The sequence below is a fragment of the Grus americana genome, chromosome 39 (assembly GCF_028858705.1).
Source record: "Grus americana isolate bGruAme1 chromosome 39, bGruAme1.mat, whole genome shotgun sequence".
Taxonomy (NCBI): Eukaryota; Metazoa; Chordata; class Aves; order Gruiformes; family Gruidae; genus Grus; species Grus americana.
Window position 1 is genome coordinate 362,306 of NC_072890.1, and position 18,489 is coordinate 380,794.

The window sequence follows — 18,489 nt, forward strand, 5'->3', positions numbered from 1 at the left end:
GGTTTGGGGTGGATTTTGGTTTTCTGTGGGGCGTGACCCCGAAACGGGGCTGAGGACCCCCAAAACGGGGGTGGGGACCCCCGAGTGTTCCCTGATGGGAGCTGGGGACCCCCAAAACGGGGGTGGGGACCCCCGACTGTGCCCTGAGTGGGGCTGGGAACCCCCAAAACAGGGGTGGGGACCCCCGAGTGTTCCTTGATGGGGGCTGGGGACCTCCAAAACGGGGGTGGGGACCCCCAAATGTGCCCTGATGGGAGCTGGGGACCCCCAAAATGGGGCTGGGGACCCCCCACGCGTGCCACAAACGGGGTCGGGACCCCCCAGGAAGAGTCGGGGGACACTGCAGACCACCACTGCTTTATTGCTCCGGGGGGGGGGGGGGGGGGGGGGGTGCGTGCGCGTCCCCCCCAAAAGTTGGGGGGGGGGGGTGTCAGGCCTCGCCGGAGACCTCCTGGACACCGGGGTCCTCCCAGGATTTGGGGTCCCCCCAGATGTCGGGGTCCTCGGGCATCTGGACTTGCCTCCACATATCGGGGTCCCCCGTGGGGGGGGGCGTCCCCGCGCTCTCCGGTTGTTCCCCGATGTCGGGGGTCTCGGAGGTTTCGGGGCGCTCCAGGAACCCCGGATCCTCCGTGGGTTCGGGATCCCCCCGAACGTTGGGGTTCTCGGAGGTTTTGGGGGGCTCTTCCTCCTCCTCCTCCTCCTCGCGGGGGTCCGGGGGGGTCTCGGCGAAATAGGCTTCGCGGGTGATGCCGGCGACCCAGCGTTCGTAGTGGGGGGCGGCGGTGAAAAGGGGGGGCCCCCCTTGGACGCAGCCCCCCACGCTGGCCGTCCCCGCCAGGAACCAGACCCCCCGTTCCTCGCAGGCAACGGGGGACCCTCCGTCCGGCTGCGGGGTGGCCCGGTCAGAGCGGGGACACCCCAAAATAAACAGCCCCCCCCCCCCCCCGAAAGGAACCCCCTAAAAGGAATCCTGAGAGCCACACCCAGAAGGGACCCGGGAACCCCAAAATCCCCCAAAAGCCACCCCAAAAGGACCCAGGAACCCCAAAATCAACCAAAAGGGGCCCCTGAACCCCAAAAGGGACCCAGGAACCCCAAAATCCCCCAAAAGCCACCCCAAAAGGACCCAGGAACCCCAAAATCAACCAAAAGGGACCCCTGAACCCCAAAAGGGACCCAGGAACCCCAAAATCCCCCCAAAAGGACCCCTGGGAGCCCCCCAAACACCCCAAGCCTCCCCCCCCCCCCAAATGGCTCCAAGGACCCCAAAAGGGACGTGGGACCCCCAAAAAGGGACCCGGGGACCCCACAAGGGACCCCAAGAAGAAGACGGGGACCCCAAGAGGGACACGGAACCCCAAAAGGGACCCCAGGAAGGATGTGGGGACCCCACAAAGGACCCCAGGAAGGACACAGGGACCCCAAAAGGGACGTGGGGACCCCAAAAGGGACGTGGGGACCCCCACAAGGGACGTGGGGACCCCCACAAGGACCCCAGGAAGGACACGGGGACCCCAAAAGGGACGTGGGGACCCCCAAAAGGGACCTGGGACCCCCAAAAGGGACATGGGGACCCCACAAAGGACCCCAGGAAGGACACGGGGACCCCAAAAGGGACCTGGGACCCCCAAAAGGGACATGGGGACCCCACAAAGGACCCCAGGAAGGACATGGGGACCCCAAAAGGGATGTAGGGACCCCCAAAAGGGACCTGGGGACCCCACAAAGGACCCCAGGAAGGACACGGGGACCCCAAAAGGGACCTGGGGACCCCCAAAAGGGACGTGGGGACCCCACAAAGGACCCCAGGAAGGACACGGGGACCCCAAAAGGGATGTGGGGACCCCCAAAAGAGACGTGGGGACCCCACAAAGGACCCCAGGAAGGACACGGGGACCCCAATAGGGACGTGGGGACCCCAGAAGGGACGTGGGGACCCCCAAAAGGGACCTGGGGACCCCACAAAGGACCCCAGGAAGGACACGGGGACCCCAAAAGGGACGTGGGACCCCCAAAAGGGACATGGGGACCCCACAAAGGACCCCAGGAAGGACATGGGGACCCCAAAAGGGATGTAGGGACCCCCAAAAGGGACCTGGGGACCCCACAAAGGACCCCAGGAAGGACACGGGGACCCCAAAAGGGACCTGGGGACCCCCAAAAGGGACGTGGGGACCCCACAAAGGACCCCAGGAAGGACACGGGGACCCCAAAAGGGATGTGGGGACCCCCAAAAGGGACGTGGGGACCCCACAAAGGACCCCAGGAAGGACACGGGGACCCCAAAAGGGACCCCAAAAGGGACATGGGGACCCCAAAAGAGACATGGGGACCCCCAAAAGGGACCTGGGGACCCCACAAAGGACCCCAGGAAGGACACGGGGACCCCAAAAGGGATGTGGGGACCCCCAAAAGGGACCTGGGACCCCCAAAAGAGACGTGGGGACCCCACAAAGGACCCCAGGAAGGACACGGGGACCCCAATAGGGACGTGGGGACCCCAGAAGGGACGTGGGGACCCCCAAAAGGGACCTGGGGACCCCACAAAGGACCCCAGGAAGGACACGGGGATCCCAATAGGGACGTGGGGACCCCGGAAGGGACGTGGGGGTCCCCCCCGTCCCCGCTGACCTGGCAGGCGCGGGTGCCCTCGGGGACGGTGATGCAGAAGGTGTCGGGGGGGGACGCGTCCCCCACGTCGTCCCCGACGTTCCCGCAGGACTCGGAGATCGTCACCTCCACGCTGACCAGCTCCTCAGGGATGGACGAGCCTGGGGGGGACACGGGGACGTCATCGGGGCGGGGACACTGGGGGGGCACCAGGGGTGGGGGGACACCACGACAATGGGGACACCAGGGGTGGGGACACCAGGACAATGAGGACAAGGAGGACCCCAGGGATGGGGACCCCAGGATGATGAGGACACCAGGGAAGATGGGGACACCAGGGATGGGAACCCCAAGGAAGATGAGGACACCAGGGATGGGGACCCCAGGGATGGGGACCCCAAGGACAATGGGGACCCCAGGGATGGGGACACCAGGACAATGAGAACACCAGGACAATGAGGACACCAGGGATGGGGACACCAGGGAAGATGGGGACCCCAAGGACAATGGGGACCCCAGGGATGGGAACCCCAAGGAAGATGAGGACACCAGGGATGGGGACACCAGGACAATGAGGACACCAGGGATGGGGACCCCAGGGAAGATGGGGACCCCAAGGACAATGGGGACCCCAGGGATGGGAACCCCAAGGAAGATGAGGACACCAGGGATGGGGACACCAGGACAATGAGGACACCAGGGATGGGGACCCCAGGGAAGATGGGGACCCCAGGATGATGAGGACCCCAAGGAAGATGACACCAGGGATGGGGACCCCAGGGTTGGGAACACCAGGGAAGATGGGAACCCCAAGGAAGATGAGGACACCAGGGATGGGGACCCCAGGGAAGATGGGGACCCCAGGGATGAGGACACCAAGGACAATGAGGACCCCAGGGATGGGGACACAAGGACAATGAGAACACCAGGACAATGGGGACACCAGGACAATGAGGACAAGGAGGACACCAGGGATGAGAACCCCAAGGAAGATGAAGACCCCAGGGATGGGAACACCAGGACAATGAGGACACCAGGACAATGGGGACACCAGGACAATGAGGATGAGGACCCCAGGGATGGGAACCCCAGGGATGAGGACCCCAGGATGAGGAGGACACCAGGGAAGATGGGGACCCCAGGGTTGGGAACACCAGGGATGAGGACGCCAAGGAAGATGAGGACACCAGGGATGGGAACACCAGGGATGGGGACACCAGGACAATGAGGACACCAGGACAATGGGGACACCAGGACAATGAGGATGAGGAGGACCCCAGGGATGGGAACCCCAAGGAAGATGAGAACCCCAGGGATGGGGACCCCAAGGACAACGGGGACCCCCGGGATGACGCAGCCCCCCAGGCCGATGACGCCGATGACGATGACGATGATGATGAAGAGCAGCACTGACCGTTGGCGCCCAGCAGCGCCCAGCAGCGGGTGCCGGGGGGGGGGCGGTGCTGGCCGTAGGGCAGGCAGAGGGGGCGCAGGGCGGGGCCGGGGGGCAGGGGGGGCTCCACGCGCAGCAGCGCCAGGTCCCGGCCCCCCCCCGGCCCCACGTAGGCCCCGTGCAGGTGCAGCCGGGCGCCCTTCCGCTGCGCCCCCCCCACCGCCGCCTCCCAGGCCTCGGGGTCCTGCTGCCTGCGCCCCAAAACCGGCGTCACCCCGCGGGGACCCCACGGGGGGGGGGGGGGGGGGGTGGGGACACGACATGGACACCCCCCCCCCCCCCCGTGCCCCTGGGAGAGATGGGGACCCCCCTCCCCCTCCCCAACACAGACACCTGGGGTGCTGGGGGGGTCGCTGGGGGGTTTGGGGGTGCTGGGGGGGGTTGGGGGTGCTGGGGGGGGGTTGGGGGTGCCCAAGGGGGGGTTTGGGGGTGCTGGGGGGGCATCGCTGTGGGGCACGGGGTGTTTGGGGTGCTGGGAGGGTTTGGGGTGCTGGGGGGGGGGTTGGGGGTGCCCAAGGGGGGTTTGGGGTGCTGGGGGGGTCACTGGGGGGTACGAGGGGGTTTGGGGGTGCTGGGAGGGTTTGGGCTGCTGGGGGGGGTTGGGGTGCTGGGGGGGTTTGGGGTGCTGGGGGGGGTTTGGGGATGCCCAAGGGGGGCTTGGGGTGCTGGGAGGGTTTGGGGTGCTGGGAGGGTTAGGGGGTGCTGGGGGGGGGGGTTGGGGGTGCCCAAGGGGGGGGGTTGGGGTGCTGGGGGGGTTGGGGTGCTGGGGGGGGTTTGGGGATGCCCAAGGGGGGCTTGGGGTGCTGGGAGGGTTTGGGGTGCTGGGGGGGTTGGGGTGCTGGGGGGGGGTTGGGGGTGCCCAAGGGGGGGGGTTGGGGTGCTGGGGGGGTTTGGGGGTGCTGGGGGGGGGTTTGGGGGTGCCCAAGGGGGGTTTGGGGTGCTGGGAGGGTCGCTGGGGGGTACGGGGGGGTTTGGGGGTGCTGGGAGGGTTTGGGGTGCTGGGGGGGTTAGGGGGTGCTGGGGGGGGGTTGGGGGTGCCCAAGGGGGGGGTGGGGTGCTGGGAGGGTTTGGGGTGCTGGGGGGGGGGTTGGGGTGCCCAAGGGGGGGTCGGGGGGGGGTACAGGGGGGTTTGGGGGTGCTGGGAGGGTTTGGGGTGCTGGGGGGGTTTGGGGGTGCTGGGAGGGTTTGGGGGTGCCCGAGGGGGGGTTGGGGTGCTGGGGTGGTTTGGGGGTGCTGGGGGGGCATCGCTGTGGGGCACGGGGGGTTTGGGGTGCTGGGGGGGTTTGGGGGTGCCCGAGGGGGGGTTAGGGTGCTGGGGGGGTTGGGGGTTCCCGGAGGGGGGGGGGGTTGGGGTGCTGGGGAGGTTTGGGGTGCTGGGGGGGCATCGCTGTGGGGCACGGGGGGTTTGGGGTGCTGGAGGGGTTTGGGGGTGCCCGAGGGGGGGTTGGGGGTTCCCGGAGGGGGGAGGGTTGGGGTGCTGGGGTGGTTTGGGGGTGCTGGGGGGCATCGCTGTGGGGCACGGGGGGGTTTGGGGGTGCTGGGGGGGTTTGGGGGTGCCCGAGGGGTTTTAGGGTGCTGGGGGGTGGTTTGGGGTGCTGGGGGGGGGTCACTATGGGGCACGGGGAGGGTTGGGGTGCTGGGGGGGTTTGGGGGTGCCCCAGGGGGGTTTGGGGTGCTGGGGGGGGGGGGTGGGGTCGCTGTGGGGCACGGGGAGGGGGGGGGGGGGTTGGGGTGCCTGGGTGTTTCGGGATTCCCAGGGCGTTTTGGGGGGTTCTGGGGGGGTTTGGGGTTCCGGGGGGGGTTGGGGAGTTCCCGGGGGAGGGTTTGGGGTTCCGGGGGGGTTTGGGGGTGCCCCCACTCACCCGATGAAGCAGTGGGCGGCTGTCAGCACCCAGGCCTCGGCCACCAGCGCCCCCCCGCAGCGGTGCCGCCCCCCCAGGCGCAGGCTGACGGCCCAGGGCCAGGAGGGGCCGGGGGGGGGGGTCAGGGGGGGCCCCCCCTGCATCCCGCAGCCTTTGGGGGGGCAACGGGGGAGGGGGGGGGTGTCAGGGCTGGGGTCCCCGTATGGGGGGGGGGGTCCCCCAACCCCTCCGACACCCCCCCCCCCCCCAGGTCTGTCGGGGTCCCCAGGGTTTAGAGCTGTTTTCCCCCCCGCAGACCCCGGGGTTTAGGGGTGCCCCCCCCCATACACTGGGGGTCCCCAGGTTTCGGGGTGCCCCCCCCTACATTGACATCCCCAGGGGTTATGGGGGTCCCCAGGTTTAGGGGTGCCCCCCCCATACATTGGGGGTCCCCAGGTTTAGGGGTGCCCCCCCTACATTGACATCCCCAGGGGTTATGGGGTGCTCAGGGGTTTAGGGGTGCCCCCCCCATACATTGGGGGTCCCCAGGTTTAGGGGTGCCCCCCCATACATTGATGTCCCCAGGGGTTATGGGGTGCTCAGGGGTTTAGGGGTGCCCCCCCCATACACTGGGGGTCCCCAGGTTTCGGGGTGCCCCCCCCCATACATTGGGAGCCCCCAGGTTTCGGGGTGCCCACCCCTACATTGACATCCCCAGGGGTTATGGGGTGCTCAGGGGTTTAGGGGTGCCCCCCCCCCATACACTGGGGGTCCCCAGGTTTTGGGGTGCCCCCCCATACATTGACGTCCCCAGGGGTTATGGGGTGCTCAGGGGTTTAGGGGTGCCCCCCCCACACACATTGGGGGTCCCCAGGTTTAGGGGTGCCCCCCCATACATTGACGTCCCCAGGGGTTATGGGGTGCTCAGGGGTTTAGGGGTGCCCCCCCCCCACACACTGGGGGTCCCCAGGTTTCGGGGTGCCCCCCACCCCTACATTGACGTCCCCAGGGGTTATGGGGTGCTCAGGGGTTTAGGGGTGCCCCCCCCCATACACTGGGGGTCCCCAGGTTTCGGGGTGCCCCCCCCTACATTGACATCCCCAGGGGTTATGGGGGTCCCCAGGTTTCGGGGTGCCCCCCACCCCTACATTGACATCCCCAGGGGTTATGGGGTGCTCAGGGGTTTAGGGGTGCCCCCCCCATACACTGGGGGTCCCCAGGTTTCGGGGTGCCCCCCCCATACACTGGGAGCCCCCAGGTTTCGGGGTGCCCCCCCCATACACTGGGAGCCCCCAGGTTTAGGGGTGCCCCCCCATACATTGACGTCCCCAGGGGTTATGGGGTGCTCAGGGGTTTAGGGGTTGCCCCCCCCATACACTGGGGGTCCCCAGGTTTCGGGGTGCCCCCCCCCCATACATTGGGAGCCCCCAGGTTTAGGGGTGCCCCCCCCTACATTGACGTCCCCAGGGGTTATGGGGTGCTCAGGGGTTTAGGGGTGCCCCCCCCATACATTGGGGGTCCCCAGGTTTCGGGGTGCCCCCCCTACATTGACATCCCCAGGGGTTATGGGGTGCTCAGGGGTTTAGGGGTTGCCCCCCCCCCCATACACTGGGGGTCCCCAGGTTTCGGGGTGCCCCCCCTACATTGACATCCCCAGGGGTTATGGGGTGCTCAGGGGTTTAGGGGTTGCCCCCCCCCCCCATACACTGGGGGTCCCCAGGTTTCGGGGTGCCCCCCCATACATTGACGTCCCCAGGGGTTATGGGGTGCTCAGGGGTTTAGGGGTGCCCCCCCCCCACACACTGGGGGTCCCCAGGTTTCGGGGTGCCCCCCACCCCTACATTGACGTCCCCAGGGGTTATGGGGTGCTCAGGGGTTTAGGGGTGCCCCCCCCCATACACTGGGGGTCCCCAGGTTTCGGGGTGCCCCCCCCTACATTGACATCCCCAGGGGTTATGGGGGTCCCCAGGTTTAGGGGTGCCCCCCCTACATTGACATCCCCAGGGGTTATGGGGTGCTCAGGGGTTTAGGGGTGCCCCCCCCATACACTGGGGGTCCCCAGGTTTCGGGGTGCCCCCCCCATACACTGGGAGCCCCCAGGTTTCGGGGTGCCCCCCCCATACACTGGGAGCCCCCAGGTTTAGGGGTGCCCCCCCATACATTGACGTCCCCAGGGGTTATGGGGTGCTCAGGGGTTTAGGGGTTGCCCCCCCCATACACTGGGGGTCCCCAGGTTTCGGGGTGCCCCCCCCCCATACATTGGGAGCCCCCAGGTTTAGGGGTGCCCCCCCCTACATTGACGTCCCCAGGGGTTATGGGGTGCTCAGGGGTTTAGGGGTGCCCCCCCCATACATTGGGGGTCCCCAGGTTTCGGGGTGCCCCCCCTACATTGACATCCCCAGGGGTTATGGGGTGCTCAGGGGTTTAGGGGTGCCCCCCCCATACATTGGGGGTCCCCAGGGGTTATGGGGTGCCCCCCCCATACATTGGGAGCCCCCAGGTTTAGGGGTGCCCCCCCTACATTGACATCCCCAGGGGTTATGGGGGTCTCCAGGTTTAGGGGTGCCCCCCCCATACATTGGGGGTCCCCAGGGGTTATGGGGTGCCCCCCCCATACATTGGGAGCCCCCAGGTTTAGGGGTGCCCCCCCCTACATTGACGTCCCCAGGGGTTATGGGGTGCTCAGGGGTTTAGGGGTGCCCCCCCCACACACACTGGGGGTCCCCAGGTTTCGGGGTGCCCCCCCCCACTCACCCAGGCACTTGCCGTCCTCCAGGCCGGGGGGGGGGGGGCGTCCCCAGGGGGGCGAAGGCAGTGGGGGGCAGCCGTCTCCCCAGCCACCCGGCGTGGGCCGCCAGCCCGGTGGCCAGCACTGGCCCGTTGGGGCGGGCGCAGCCCACGGCGAAGCTCAGCACCCCGGCCTGCACCCAGCGCCCCCCCGGGCCACCGCAGGCCAGCGGGCCCCCCGAGTCTGCCTGGGGGGGGGGGCGGGGCTCAGCGCGGGGCCCTGTGGCCCCTATAGACCCCTATAGACCCCTATAGCCCCCTATAGCCCCCTATAGCCCCTATAGCCCCTATAGCCCCTATGGCCCCTATAGAACCCTATAGCCCCTATAGCCCCCTATAGAACCCTATAGACCCCTATGGCCCCTATAGCCCCTATAGCCCCCTATAGCCCCCTATAGCCCCCTATAGACCCCTATGGCCCCTATAGAACCCTATAGACCCCTATGGCCCCTATAGAACCCTATAGCCCCTATAGCCCCCTATAGACCCCTATAGACCCCTATGGCCCCTATAGACCCCTATAGCCCCTATAGCCCCCTATAGAACCCTATAGACCCCTATGGCCCCTATAGAACCCTATAGACCCCTATAGACCCCTATGGCCCCTATAGAACCCTATAGCCCCTATAGCCCCTATAGACCCCTATAGACCCCTATGGCCCCTATAGAACCCTATAGCCCCTATAGCCCCTATAGACCCCTATGGCCCCTATAGAACCCTATAGCCCCTATAGCCCCCTATAGCCCCCTATAGACCCCTATGGCCCCTATAGAACCCTATAGCCCCTATAGCCCCTATAGACCCCTATGGCCCCTATAGAACCCTATAGCCCCTATAGCCCCCTATAGACCCCTATAGACCCCTATGGCCCCTATAGAACCCTATAGCCCCCTATAGACCCCTATGGCCCCTATAGAACCCTATAGCCCCTATAGCCCCCTATAGAACCCTATAGACCCCTATAGAACCCTATAGCCCCTATAGCCCCTATAGCCCCCTATAGATCCCTATGGCCCCTATAGAACCCTATAGCCCCTATAGCCCCCTATAGAACCCTATAGACCCCTATGGCCCCTATAGAACCCTATAGCCCCTATAGCCCCCTATAGAACCCTATAGGCCCCTATGGCCCCTATAGAACCCTATAGCCCCTATAGCCCCCTATAGATCCCTATGGCCCCCTATAGAACCCTATAGACCCCTATGGCCCCCTATAGAACCCTATAGCCCCCCTATAGAACCCTATAGCCCCTATGGCCCCCTATAGAACCCTATAGCCCCTATGGCCTCCTATAGCCCCTCTATAGACCCCTATGGCCCCCTATAGAACCCTATAGCCCCTATGGCCCCCTATAGCCCCTATAGACCCCCTATAGACCCCTATGGTCCCCTATAGAACCCTATAGACCCCTATGGCCCCTATAGAACCCTATGGCCCCCATAGCCCCCCTATAGCCCCCTATACACCCCCCTATGGCCCCCTATAGCCCCCCTATAGCCCCCTATGGCCCCCTATAGCCCCCCTATACACCCCCTATGGCCCCCTATAGCCCCTCTATAGACCCCTATGGCCCCCTATAGCTCCCATGGCCCCCCATAGCCCCCCTATAGCCCCCTATACACCCCCTATGGCCCCTTATAGCTCCCATGGCCCCCCATAGCCCCCTATAGCTCCCATACCCCCCCTATGGCCCCCTATAGCCCCCCTATACACTCCCTACAGCCCCCTATAGACCCTTATAGCCCCCCTATAGCGCCCTATAGACCCCTATGGCCCCCCCATAGCCCCCTATATTCCCCCCATAACCCCCCTAGACCCTCTCAAGGCCCCTATAGACCCCACAGATCCCCTATAGACCCCCCCCAGCCCCATATATCCCCCCTAGAGCCCCTCTGTAGCCTCTGCAGCCCCCTATAGACCCCTACAGCCCCCCATAGCCCCATATATGCCCCCTATAGCCCCCCATAGCCCCTCTATAGGCCCCCTATACCCCCCATAGCCCCTATACACCCCCCGTAGCCCCCCCATACCCCTCCATAGTCCCCCCATACAGCCCCCTATACACCCCCCTATAGCCCCCCATGCACCCCCCTATAAACCCCCCTACCCCCCCATACCCTCTATACCCCCTATAGCCCCCTATAGCCCCCATACACCCCCTATAGCCCCCCCATAGCCCCTATAGTCCCCATATCCCCCTATAGCCCCCCTATACCCCCCGTATCTCCCTATACCCCCCCTGTAGCCCACCATACCCCCTATAGCCCCCCTATAGCACCCCATACCCCCTATAGCCCCCTATAGCCCCCCATACCCCCTATAGCCCCCCATACCCCCTATACCCCCCTATAGCCCCCCATACCCCCTATAGCCCCCCTATAGCCCCCCATACCCCCTATAGCCCCCCTATAGCCCCCCATACCCCCTATAGCCCCCCTATAGCACCCCATACCCCCTATAGCCCCCCTATAGCCCCCCTATAGCCCCCCTATAGCCCCCCATACCCCCTATACCCCCCTATAGCCCCCCATACCCCCTATAGCCCCCCATACCCCCTATACCCCCCCATCGCCCCCCATACCTCCTATAGCCCCCCTATAGCCCCCCATACCCCCCATACCCCCTATAGCCCCCCCATACCCCCTATAGCCCCCCTATACCCCCTATAGCCCCCTATAGCCCCCCCATACCCCCCCTATAGCCCCTACACCCCCCATACCCCCCATACCCCCTATAGCCCCTACACCCCCCACACCCCCCCACCTGGCAGGCGCCGCGGCCGCCCTCCTGCCCCCCGGCGCAGACCATGCCGGGCCGTGCCGGCCGTGCCAGCTCCCGGCGCCGCAGGTTGGAGTAGAGGCAGTTGCAGGTCGGGGGGCTCAGCAGGTCCAGGGCCACCTTCTGCAGGGGGGACCCCACCGGCAGGGACACTGCCCACCCCGCGGCGGGGGGGACACGTCACCACGGGGAGCCACCACCGCCATGGGGACACGGGCGATGGAGGCCCACCATGGGGAGATGACACCATGGGGAGACGTCATCATGGGGACCCACCACCATGGGGACACAGGCGATGGAGGCCCACCATGGGGAGATGACACCATGGGGAGACGTCATCATGGGGACCCACCACCATGGGGACACGGGCGATGGAGGCCCACCATGGGGAGATGACACCATGGGGAGACGTCATCATGGGGACCCACCACCATGGGGACACAGGCGATGGAGGCCCACCATGGGGAGATGACACCATGGGGAGATGTCATCATGGGGACCCACCTCCATGGGGACACAGGCGATGGAGGCCCACCATGGGGAGATACCTCCATGGGGAGATGTCAACATGGGGAGACATCATCATGGGGACCCACCACCATGGGGACACGGGCGATGGAGGCCCACCATGGGGAGATTCCTCCATGGGGAGACGTCATCATGGGGACCCACCTCCATGGGGACCCAGAGGACTCATCCCGTGGAGACCCACCACCATGAAGACCCATCTCCATGGGGACCCACCTCCTTGGGGACCCACCACTACAGGGACCTGCCACTGTGGAGACCCAGATGATGAGGACCCACCCCATGGAGAACCACCTCCATGGGGACCCACATCCATGGAGGCTCATGGCCATGGAGACCCACCACCACGAAGACCCAGATGATGAGGACCCACCACCATGGAGATCCATCACCATGAAGACCCACGTCCATGGAAACTCATGTCCATGAGGGCCCACCTCCATGGAGACCCACCATCATGGGGACCCTAGATGACACGACCCACCCAAGGAGCCCCACCTCCATGGGGCACCCGCCCCCCAGCCCCAGAGGTCCCCCCCTCACCATTCTCAGCCACGTGGCCCCATCCGGTGATCCAGCACGGGGTGCCGAAGGCAAAGGGGTGGCCGGCCTTGGGCAGGCAGATGGTCCCCACGCGGGGCCCGAGGGTGACGGGGGACTCCAGGCGGGCCAGCGCCAGGTCGTGGCCCCCTTCCACCCGTCGGTAGCCCTCGTGGACCACCACTTCCACCACCGTCCTCTCCTGGCCACCCGTCTCCTGCAGCCGCAGCCGGCCCACCACCGCCCGCCAGGCTGTGGGCTCTGCCCGGCTCCCGTTGGGCCTGGGGGGTGGCACCACCGTCACCCCGTCCCCTCTGGGTGCCCCAAGCCCGGCCACGGGTGCCCCGACTCGGCTCAAGGTGGCCCAACCAGGTTCTAGGTGGCCCAACCCTGGGGATGGGTGCCTCAACCGTGGTCTTAGGTACCCCAATCAGGTTCTAGGTGCCCCAAGGGGATCCGGGTGGTCCCAATGGGTCACGGGTGCCCCCACCCTGGTCATGGGTGCCCCCACCCCGGTCATGGGTGCCCCAAAATGGATCTAGGTGGTGCAGTGGAGATCTAGCTGGGCCCAAAAGGGTTCTGGGAGGACCAATGGGGGGGTTCTAGGTGGCCCAACAAGGATCAAGGGGGCCCAAAGGGGTTCTGGGAGGCCTGGTGAGGATATAGGTGGCCCAACGGGGTTCTAGGTGGCCCAACGGGGTTCAAGGGGTCCTAAAGGGGATCTGGGTGGCCCAGGGGGGATCTAGGTGGCCCAACGGGGTTCTAGGTGGCCCAACGGGGTTCAAGGGGTCCTAAAGGGGATCTGGGTGGCCCAGGGGGGATCTAGGTGGCCCAACGGGGTTCAAGGGGTCCTAAAGGGGATCTGGGTGGCCCAGGGGGGATCTAGGTGGCCCAACGGGGTTCTAGGTGGCCCAACGGGGTTCAAGGGGTCCTAAAGGGGATCTGGGTGGCCCAGGGGGGATCTAGGTGGCCCAACGGGGTTCTAGGTGGCCCAACGGGGTTCAAGGGGTCCTAAAGGGGATCTGGGTGGCCCAGGGGGGATCTAGGTGGCCCAACGGGGTTCTAGGTGGCCCAAAGAAGCTCTGGGCAGCCCAGCGGATTTCCGGGTGCCCTAACAGAACGGGGTGTGTGTGGGGGGGTGGGTCCCCAAGGAAGGTCCCACTCCAGAACCACCCTCCCGCCCCGGTCACCCCCACCGCCCCCCATTTCCCGGGACTCACCCCTGGAAGCAGTGGGCGGCCGAGAGCACCCACTGGGGGGTGACGAGGGTGCCCCCGCAGAAGTGCTCCCCCCGCAGCTGGAGGCTGACCTGCCAGGGCCACTCCCCGGGGCGCGCGGCCGTGCCCCCCACCACGCGGCCCAGCTCCCGCTGACGCCCGCATTCGGGGGCTGCGCCCGGCACCCATCAGCCCCGGGGTGCCTGGGACCCCCTACCCGGATTCCCGGGGTCTCCCCCACCCCACAAGTTTTGGGGTACCTGGGTTTGTTGTCGTACCCTCGTCCCTCCCCGCACCCCCCCGGATTTCAACCGGCCCCCAGGGAAGAGGAGGAGGAGGAGGAGGAGGAAGGGGGTGGGGGGGGGTTGTTGCGACAGCGTGCGGGAAGGGGGTTGCGACAGCGCTGGGTGGGGGGGGAAGTGGGGTCCGGATGTGTGGGTGCACCCCCGGATGCTGGGGGCCCCCCCAAATTCCTGGGTCGTCAACACCACACCCCCCCCCCCCAGACACTTGGGTGTCCGTCCCCCCCCCCAGTGCGTCCACCCCCCGCCCCCCCCCCACCCTGGATGCCTGGGTCCCCTGGGTGCTGGGGGGGGTGGGGTGGGGAGGGCACCCCAAAATGCCTGGGGCCCCCCCCAAAATGAGGGGGGGAGGGGTCGCTCATGAATATGCAGAGGCTCATTTGCATATATCTCACCTGCAGGAGTCTCCCCACTCGAAATTTCAGCATCTGCGGAGGGGGAAAATGGGGGGCGGGGGGGGGTCAGAGCGCGGGACCCCCCCACCCCAGGGAGCCAGGAGTGGGTGTCGTGTCCCCGTGTCCCCACCCTCCGCCTCGGGGGGACCCCAGGCGTCCGGGCTCATTTTTGGGGGTTGTGACCTCGGCGTTTCCGGTACGACCGGTCGAGTGGGGCGCGGTGCCGCACCCGGACGCCTGGGTCCCCCCACCCCGAGGCGAGTTTTGGGGGGATACGCACGCACGTCCGGGGCCCTTCTGCCACCGGGGTGTCCCGTCCCCCCACCCAACCCAACCCCACGGACGCCTGGGTCCCCCCCCCCCCCGTGTCGTCCCCCCCCCAACTCACGGGCCAGAAGCAGGAGCAGGAGGGCGGCGGCGTGTCGAGGCGTGTCGAGGCGTGTCGAGGCGTGTGCGGCCATGGTGGACGCGCCGGGGAGGACCCTGGGGGGTTCCCTGGGAGTCCCTGGGGGGGCAATGAGGGGGATCCGGGGGGGTCTGGGGGGGGGGTCACCGTGGGTTTGGGGGGGGGGGGTCCCTGTGGGTCTGGGGAGGGGTCCCGGGGGGGTCTGGGGGGGTCCCTGTGGGTTCGTGGGGATCCCTGTGGGTCTGTGGGGGTCTGGGAGGATCTGTGGGGGGGGGGTCCGTGGGGGGTCCCTGTGGGTCTGGGGGTCTCTGGGGGTCTGTGGGGGGGTCCGTGGGGGGTCCCTGTGGGTTCATGGGGATCCCTGTGGGTCTGTGGGGGGGTCCGTGGGGGGTCCCTGTGGGTCTGGGGGGTCCCTGAGGGGGGGTTCCCTGTGGGTCTGTGGGGGTCCCCGTGGGTCTGTGAGGGATCTGTGGGGTCTGTGGGTTCATGGGGGTCTGGGGGGGGGGGGGGGTCCCTGTGGGTCTCTGGGGGGGTCCCTGTGGGTCCGTGGGGGTCCCTGTGTATCCGTGGGGGTCCCCGTGGGACCCTGGGGGTGTTCCTGTGGGTCCGTGGGGGTCTGTGGGGATCCCCGTGGGTCCATAGGGGGGGGTCTGTGGGGGTCTCTGTGGGTCCCTGTGTGTCCTTGGAGGTACGTGGGGGGGTCCCTGTGGGGGTCCCTGTGGTTCCGTGGGGGGGGGGGGGGTCCGTGGGGTACCTGTGTGTCCCTGTGGGGGTTCCGTGGGGGGGGTCCCTATGGGTCCGTGGGGGGGGGGTGCGTGTGTGTCCGTGTCCTCCTCCGCTGCCTCTGCCCCGCCCCCGGCCCGCAGCCGGTTTTAACCCCGCCGGCCCCGCCCGGGTCCCCCCCCCTTTTTTTTTTTTTTGGGGGGGTGGAGGGGGATGGAGGAAGGGGCCCCCCAGAACCCCGCCCCCTCGGTGCACTACATCTCCCAGCAACCCCCGCGACGGGCGGAGGGGGGCGGTTCCGCCGCCGGCCAATCAGAACGGCCAATCGAAACCGCCGGCCAATAGCGGCGGAGAGAACGGTCCAGGCGAAGAGCGGCAGCCGCAGCGCCCAATCAGAGCTCGCGGAGGAGGAGGGAGGGGAAAGGGGAGGGGGTGTGTGGCGCGCCGGCCAATGGGAGAGGCTGGGTGGGGCGGGGCGGCGATGGCGGCGCGCGCGGTGCTGTGTTTGGCGGGAGCGGCGCTGTCGCTGTACGCGCTGCACGTGGAGCGGGCGCGCGCCCGGGACCCGTCCTACCGAGCCGCCTGCGACCTGGGGCCCGCCATCTCCTGCACCCGCGTCTTCGCTTCCCGGTATTGGGGCGGGTTGGGAACCGGGAACCGGGGCTGCTTTGCACCGGGGTGGGGTTTTGCGTTGCACCGGGTTTTGCGTTGCACCGGGGGTTGCGTTGCACCGGGGGTTGCGTTGCACCGGCGGGAATGGCGCGCGGGTAAACACCGCCACGTGGCGGCGGCGGGGCAGGCGGCGGCCAATGGGGCTTGGGGAGGGGGGGGCGGGGGGAGCGACCGCTGGGCGTGGCTTTGGGAGGGGCGTGGCTTTGGGAGGGGCGGGGCTTGGAATGGGCGTGGCTTGGGGAGGGGCGTGGCTTGGGGAGGGGCGTGGCTTGGGAGACGCACATGGGAGCATTGGCAGGGGGCGTGGCTTGTGGGCGTGGCTTGCGGGAGGGGCGTGGTTTAGAGGCCAAGCAGCACCATATATGGGTGTGGTGGGCGTGTCTCCCTGGCTGGGGGCGTGTCCTAGCGGTGCCCCGCCCCGCAGGTGGGGCCGGGGCCTGGGGCTGGTGGAGGGGCTGCTGGGCCGGGACAGCGCGGCCAACGTCCCCAACGGGGCCATCGGGGTCCTCTTCTACCTGCTGCAGGGGCTGCTGGGTACGGGGGGGCACCGGGGATGGGGGGGGACACCCACTGGGGATGGGGTGGGGGGCACATTGGGGACACGGGATGGGGTGGGGGCACTGGGGATGGGGTGGGGACACATTGGGGGGCACTGGGGATGGGGTGGGGACACATTGGGGACACGGGATGGGGTGGGGGCACTGGGGATGGGGTGGGGATATGGGGGCGGCACATTGGGGACACTGGGGATGTGGTGGGGGGGCACTGGGAATGGGGTGGGGGGCACTGGGAATGGGTGGGGGGCACATTGGGGACACGGGATGGGGGCCACTGGGGATGGGGGGGACCCATTGGGGGGCACTGGGGACATGTTGGGGGCACTGGGGGCACGGTGGGGGGCACTGGGGATGGGGTGGGGGGCACTGGGGATGCACTGGGGACATGGGGGGGCACATTGGGGACACGGGATGGGGTGGGGGGGCACTGGGAATGGGGTGGGGGGCACATTGGGGACACGGGATGGGGTGGGGGCACTGGGGATGGGGTGGGGATATGGGGGAGGCACATTGGGGACACTGGGGACGTGGTGGGGGCCACTGGGGATGGGGGGGACCCATTGGGGATGCACTGGGGATGGGGTGGGGGGCACTGGGGATGCACTGGGGACATGGGGGGGCACATTGGGGACACGGGATGGGGTGGGGACACATTCAGGGCAGTGGGGATGGGGTGGGGGGCACTGGGAATGGGGTGGGGACATGTTGGGGGCACTGGGGACATGTTGGGGGCACATTGGGGACACTGGGGACGTGGTGGGGGGCACTGGGAATGGGGTGGGGGGCACTGGGGATGCACTGGGGACATGGGGGGGCACATTGGGGACACCAGGGACGTGGTGGGGGCCACTGGAGATGGGGTGGGGACACATTGGGGGGTACTGGGGACATGTTGGGGGCACTGGGGGCACAGTGGGGGGCAGTGGGGATGGGGTGGGGACACATTTGGGAGACTGGGAATGCACTGGGGACGTGGGGGGGGATACTGGGGGCGTGGGGGGGGCACATTGGGGGCACTGGGAATGCACTGGGGACATGGTGGCAGCATATAGGGGACGCTGGGGACACATCGGGTGTATGGAGGGGGGACCGGGGCTGTTTTGGGGGCAGCAGGGACACCTTGGGGACCAACCCCCCCCTCACCCCCCCCCCCCAGGGGCAGTGCCGGGGCGGGGGGCGGCAGCGGTGCTGCTGGCGACGTCGGTGGCGTCGGCGATGGCCTCGCTGTGGCTGGCGGGGGTGCTGGCCTTCAGCCTCCACGACTTGTGCCTCGTCTGCCTCACCACCTACCTGCTCAACGGCTTCCTCCTCCTCCTCAACTGGCGCCGCTGGCGGCGGCTCCGCCACCTCAAAACCGCCTGAAACGCACCCAAAAATGTCGGGGGGGGGGGACACGGGGACACCCCCATGGCTGGGGGTGCCCCTCCCTCTCCCCCTGTCCCCCCAAACATGGCAGTTGTGAGCCAGGGACCCCGGTGTCTGGGTGTGTGCTGTTCTGTTCCCCCCTCCCGTTTCCCCCAGATTTTGGGGGGGGGGCCCAGGCCTCCAGAGACCCCCCAGAACGGACCTGGGAACCCCCCTTCCCACCCCCCCCCCCAAGGGACCCAGGCATCTGGGGACCCCCTCATGAGGGACCCAAACATCTGGGGACCCCCGTACCACCCACCCCAAGGGA

The 18,489-nt window shown here is 67.5% G+C and overlaps 2 protein-coding genes across 2 annotated transcripts; one reads left to right on the forward strand and one right to left on the reverse strand.

The window, feature by feature from the left end:
* Positions 1–329: 329 nt before the first annotated feature.
* LOC129198984 (serine protease 53-like) lies at positions 330–14,993 on the reverse strand (the record flags this gene model as incomplete). Its single annotated transcript, XM_054808667.1, is given in 12 exon segments — positions 330–868; positions 871–889; positions 2,635–2,774; positions 4,028–4,257; positions 5,929–6,079; positions 8,662–8,698; positions 8,700–8,882; positions 11,460–11,626; positions 12,546–12,823; positions 13,763–13,931; positions 14,457–14,489; positions 14,845–14,993. Coding segments are annotated over 12 exon segments (2,019 nt in total), but the record flags the coding sequence as incomplete, so codon positions are not given.
* A 1,040-nt stretch (positions 14,994–16,033) lies between these two features.
* VKORC1 (vitamin K epoxide reductase complex subunit 1) lies at positions 16,034–18,284 on the forward strand. Its single transcript, XM_054808744.1, has 3 exons — positions 16,034–16,215; positions 16,682–16,791; positions 17,971–18,284. The coding sequence occupies exons 1-3, from the start codon at positions 16,037–16,039 to the stop codon at positions 18,174–18,176; spliced, it is 495 nt and encodes a 164-aa protein (XP_054664719.1). The 5' UTR covers positions 16,034–16,036; the 3' UTR covers positions 18,177–18,284.
* The last annotated feature ends 205 nt before the right edge of the window (positions 18,285–18,489 follow it).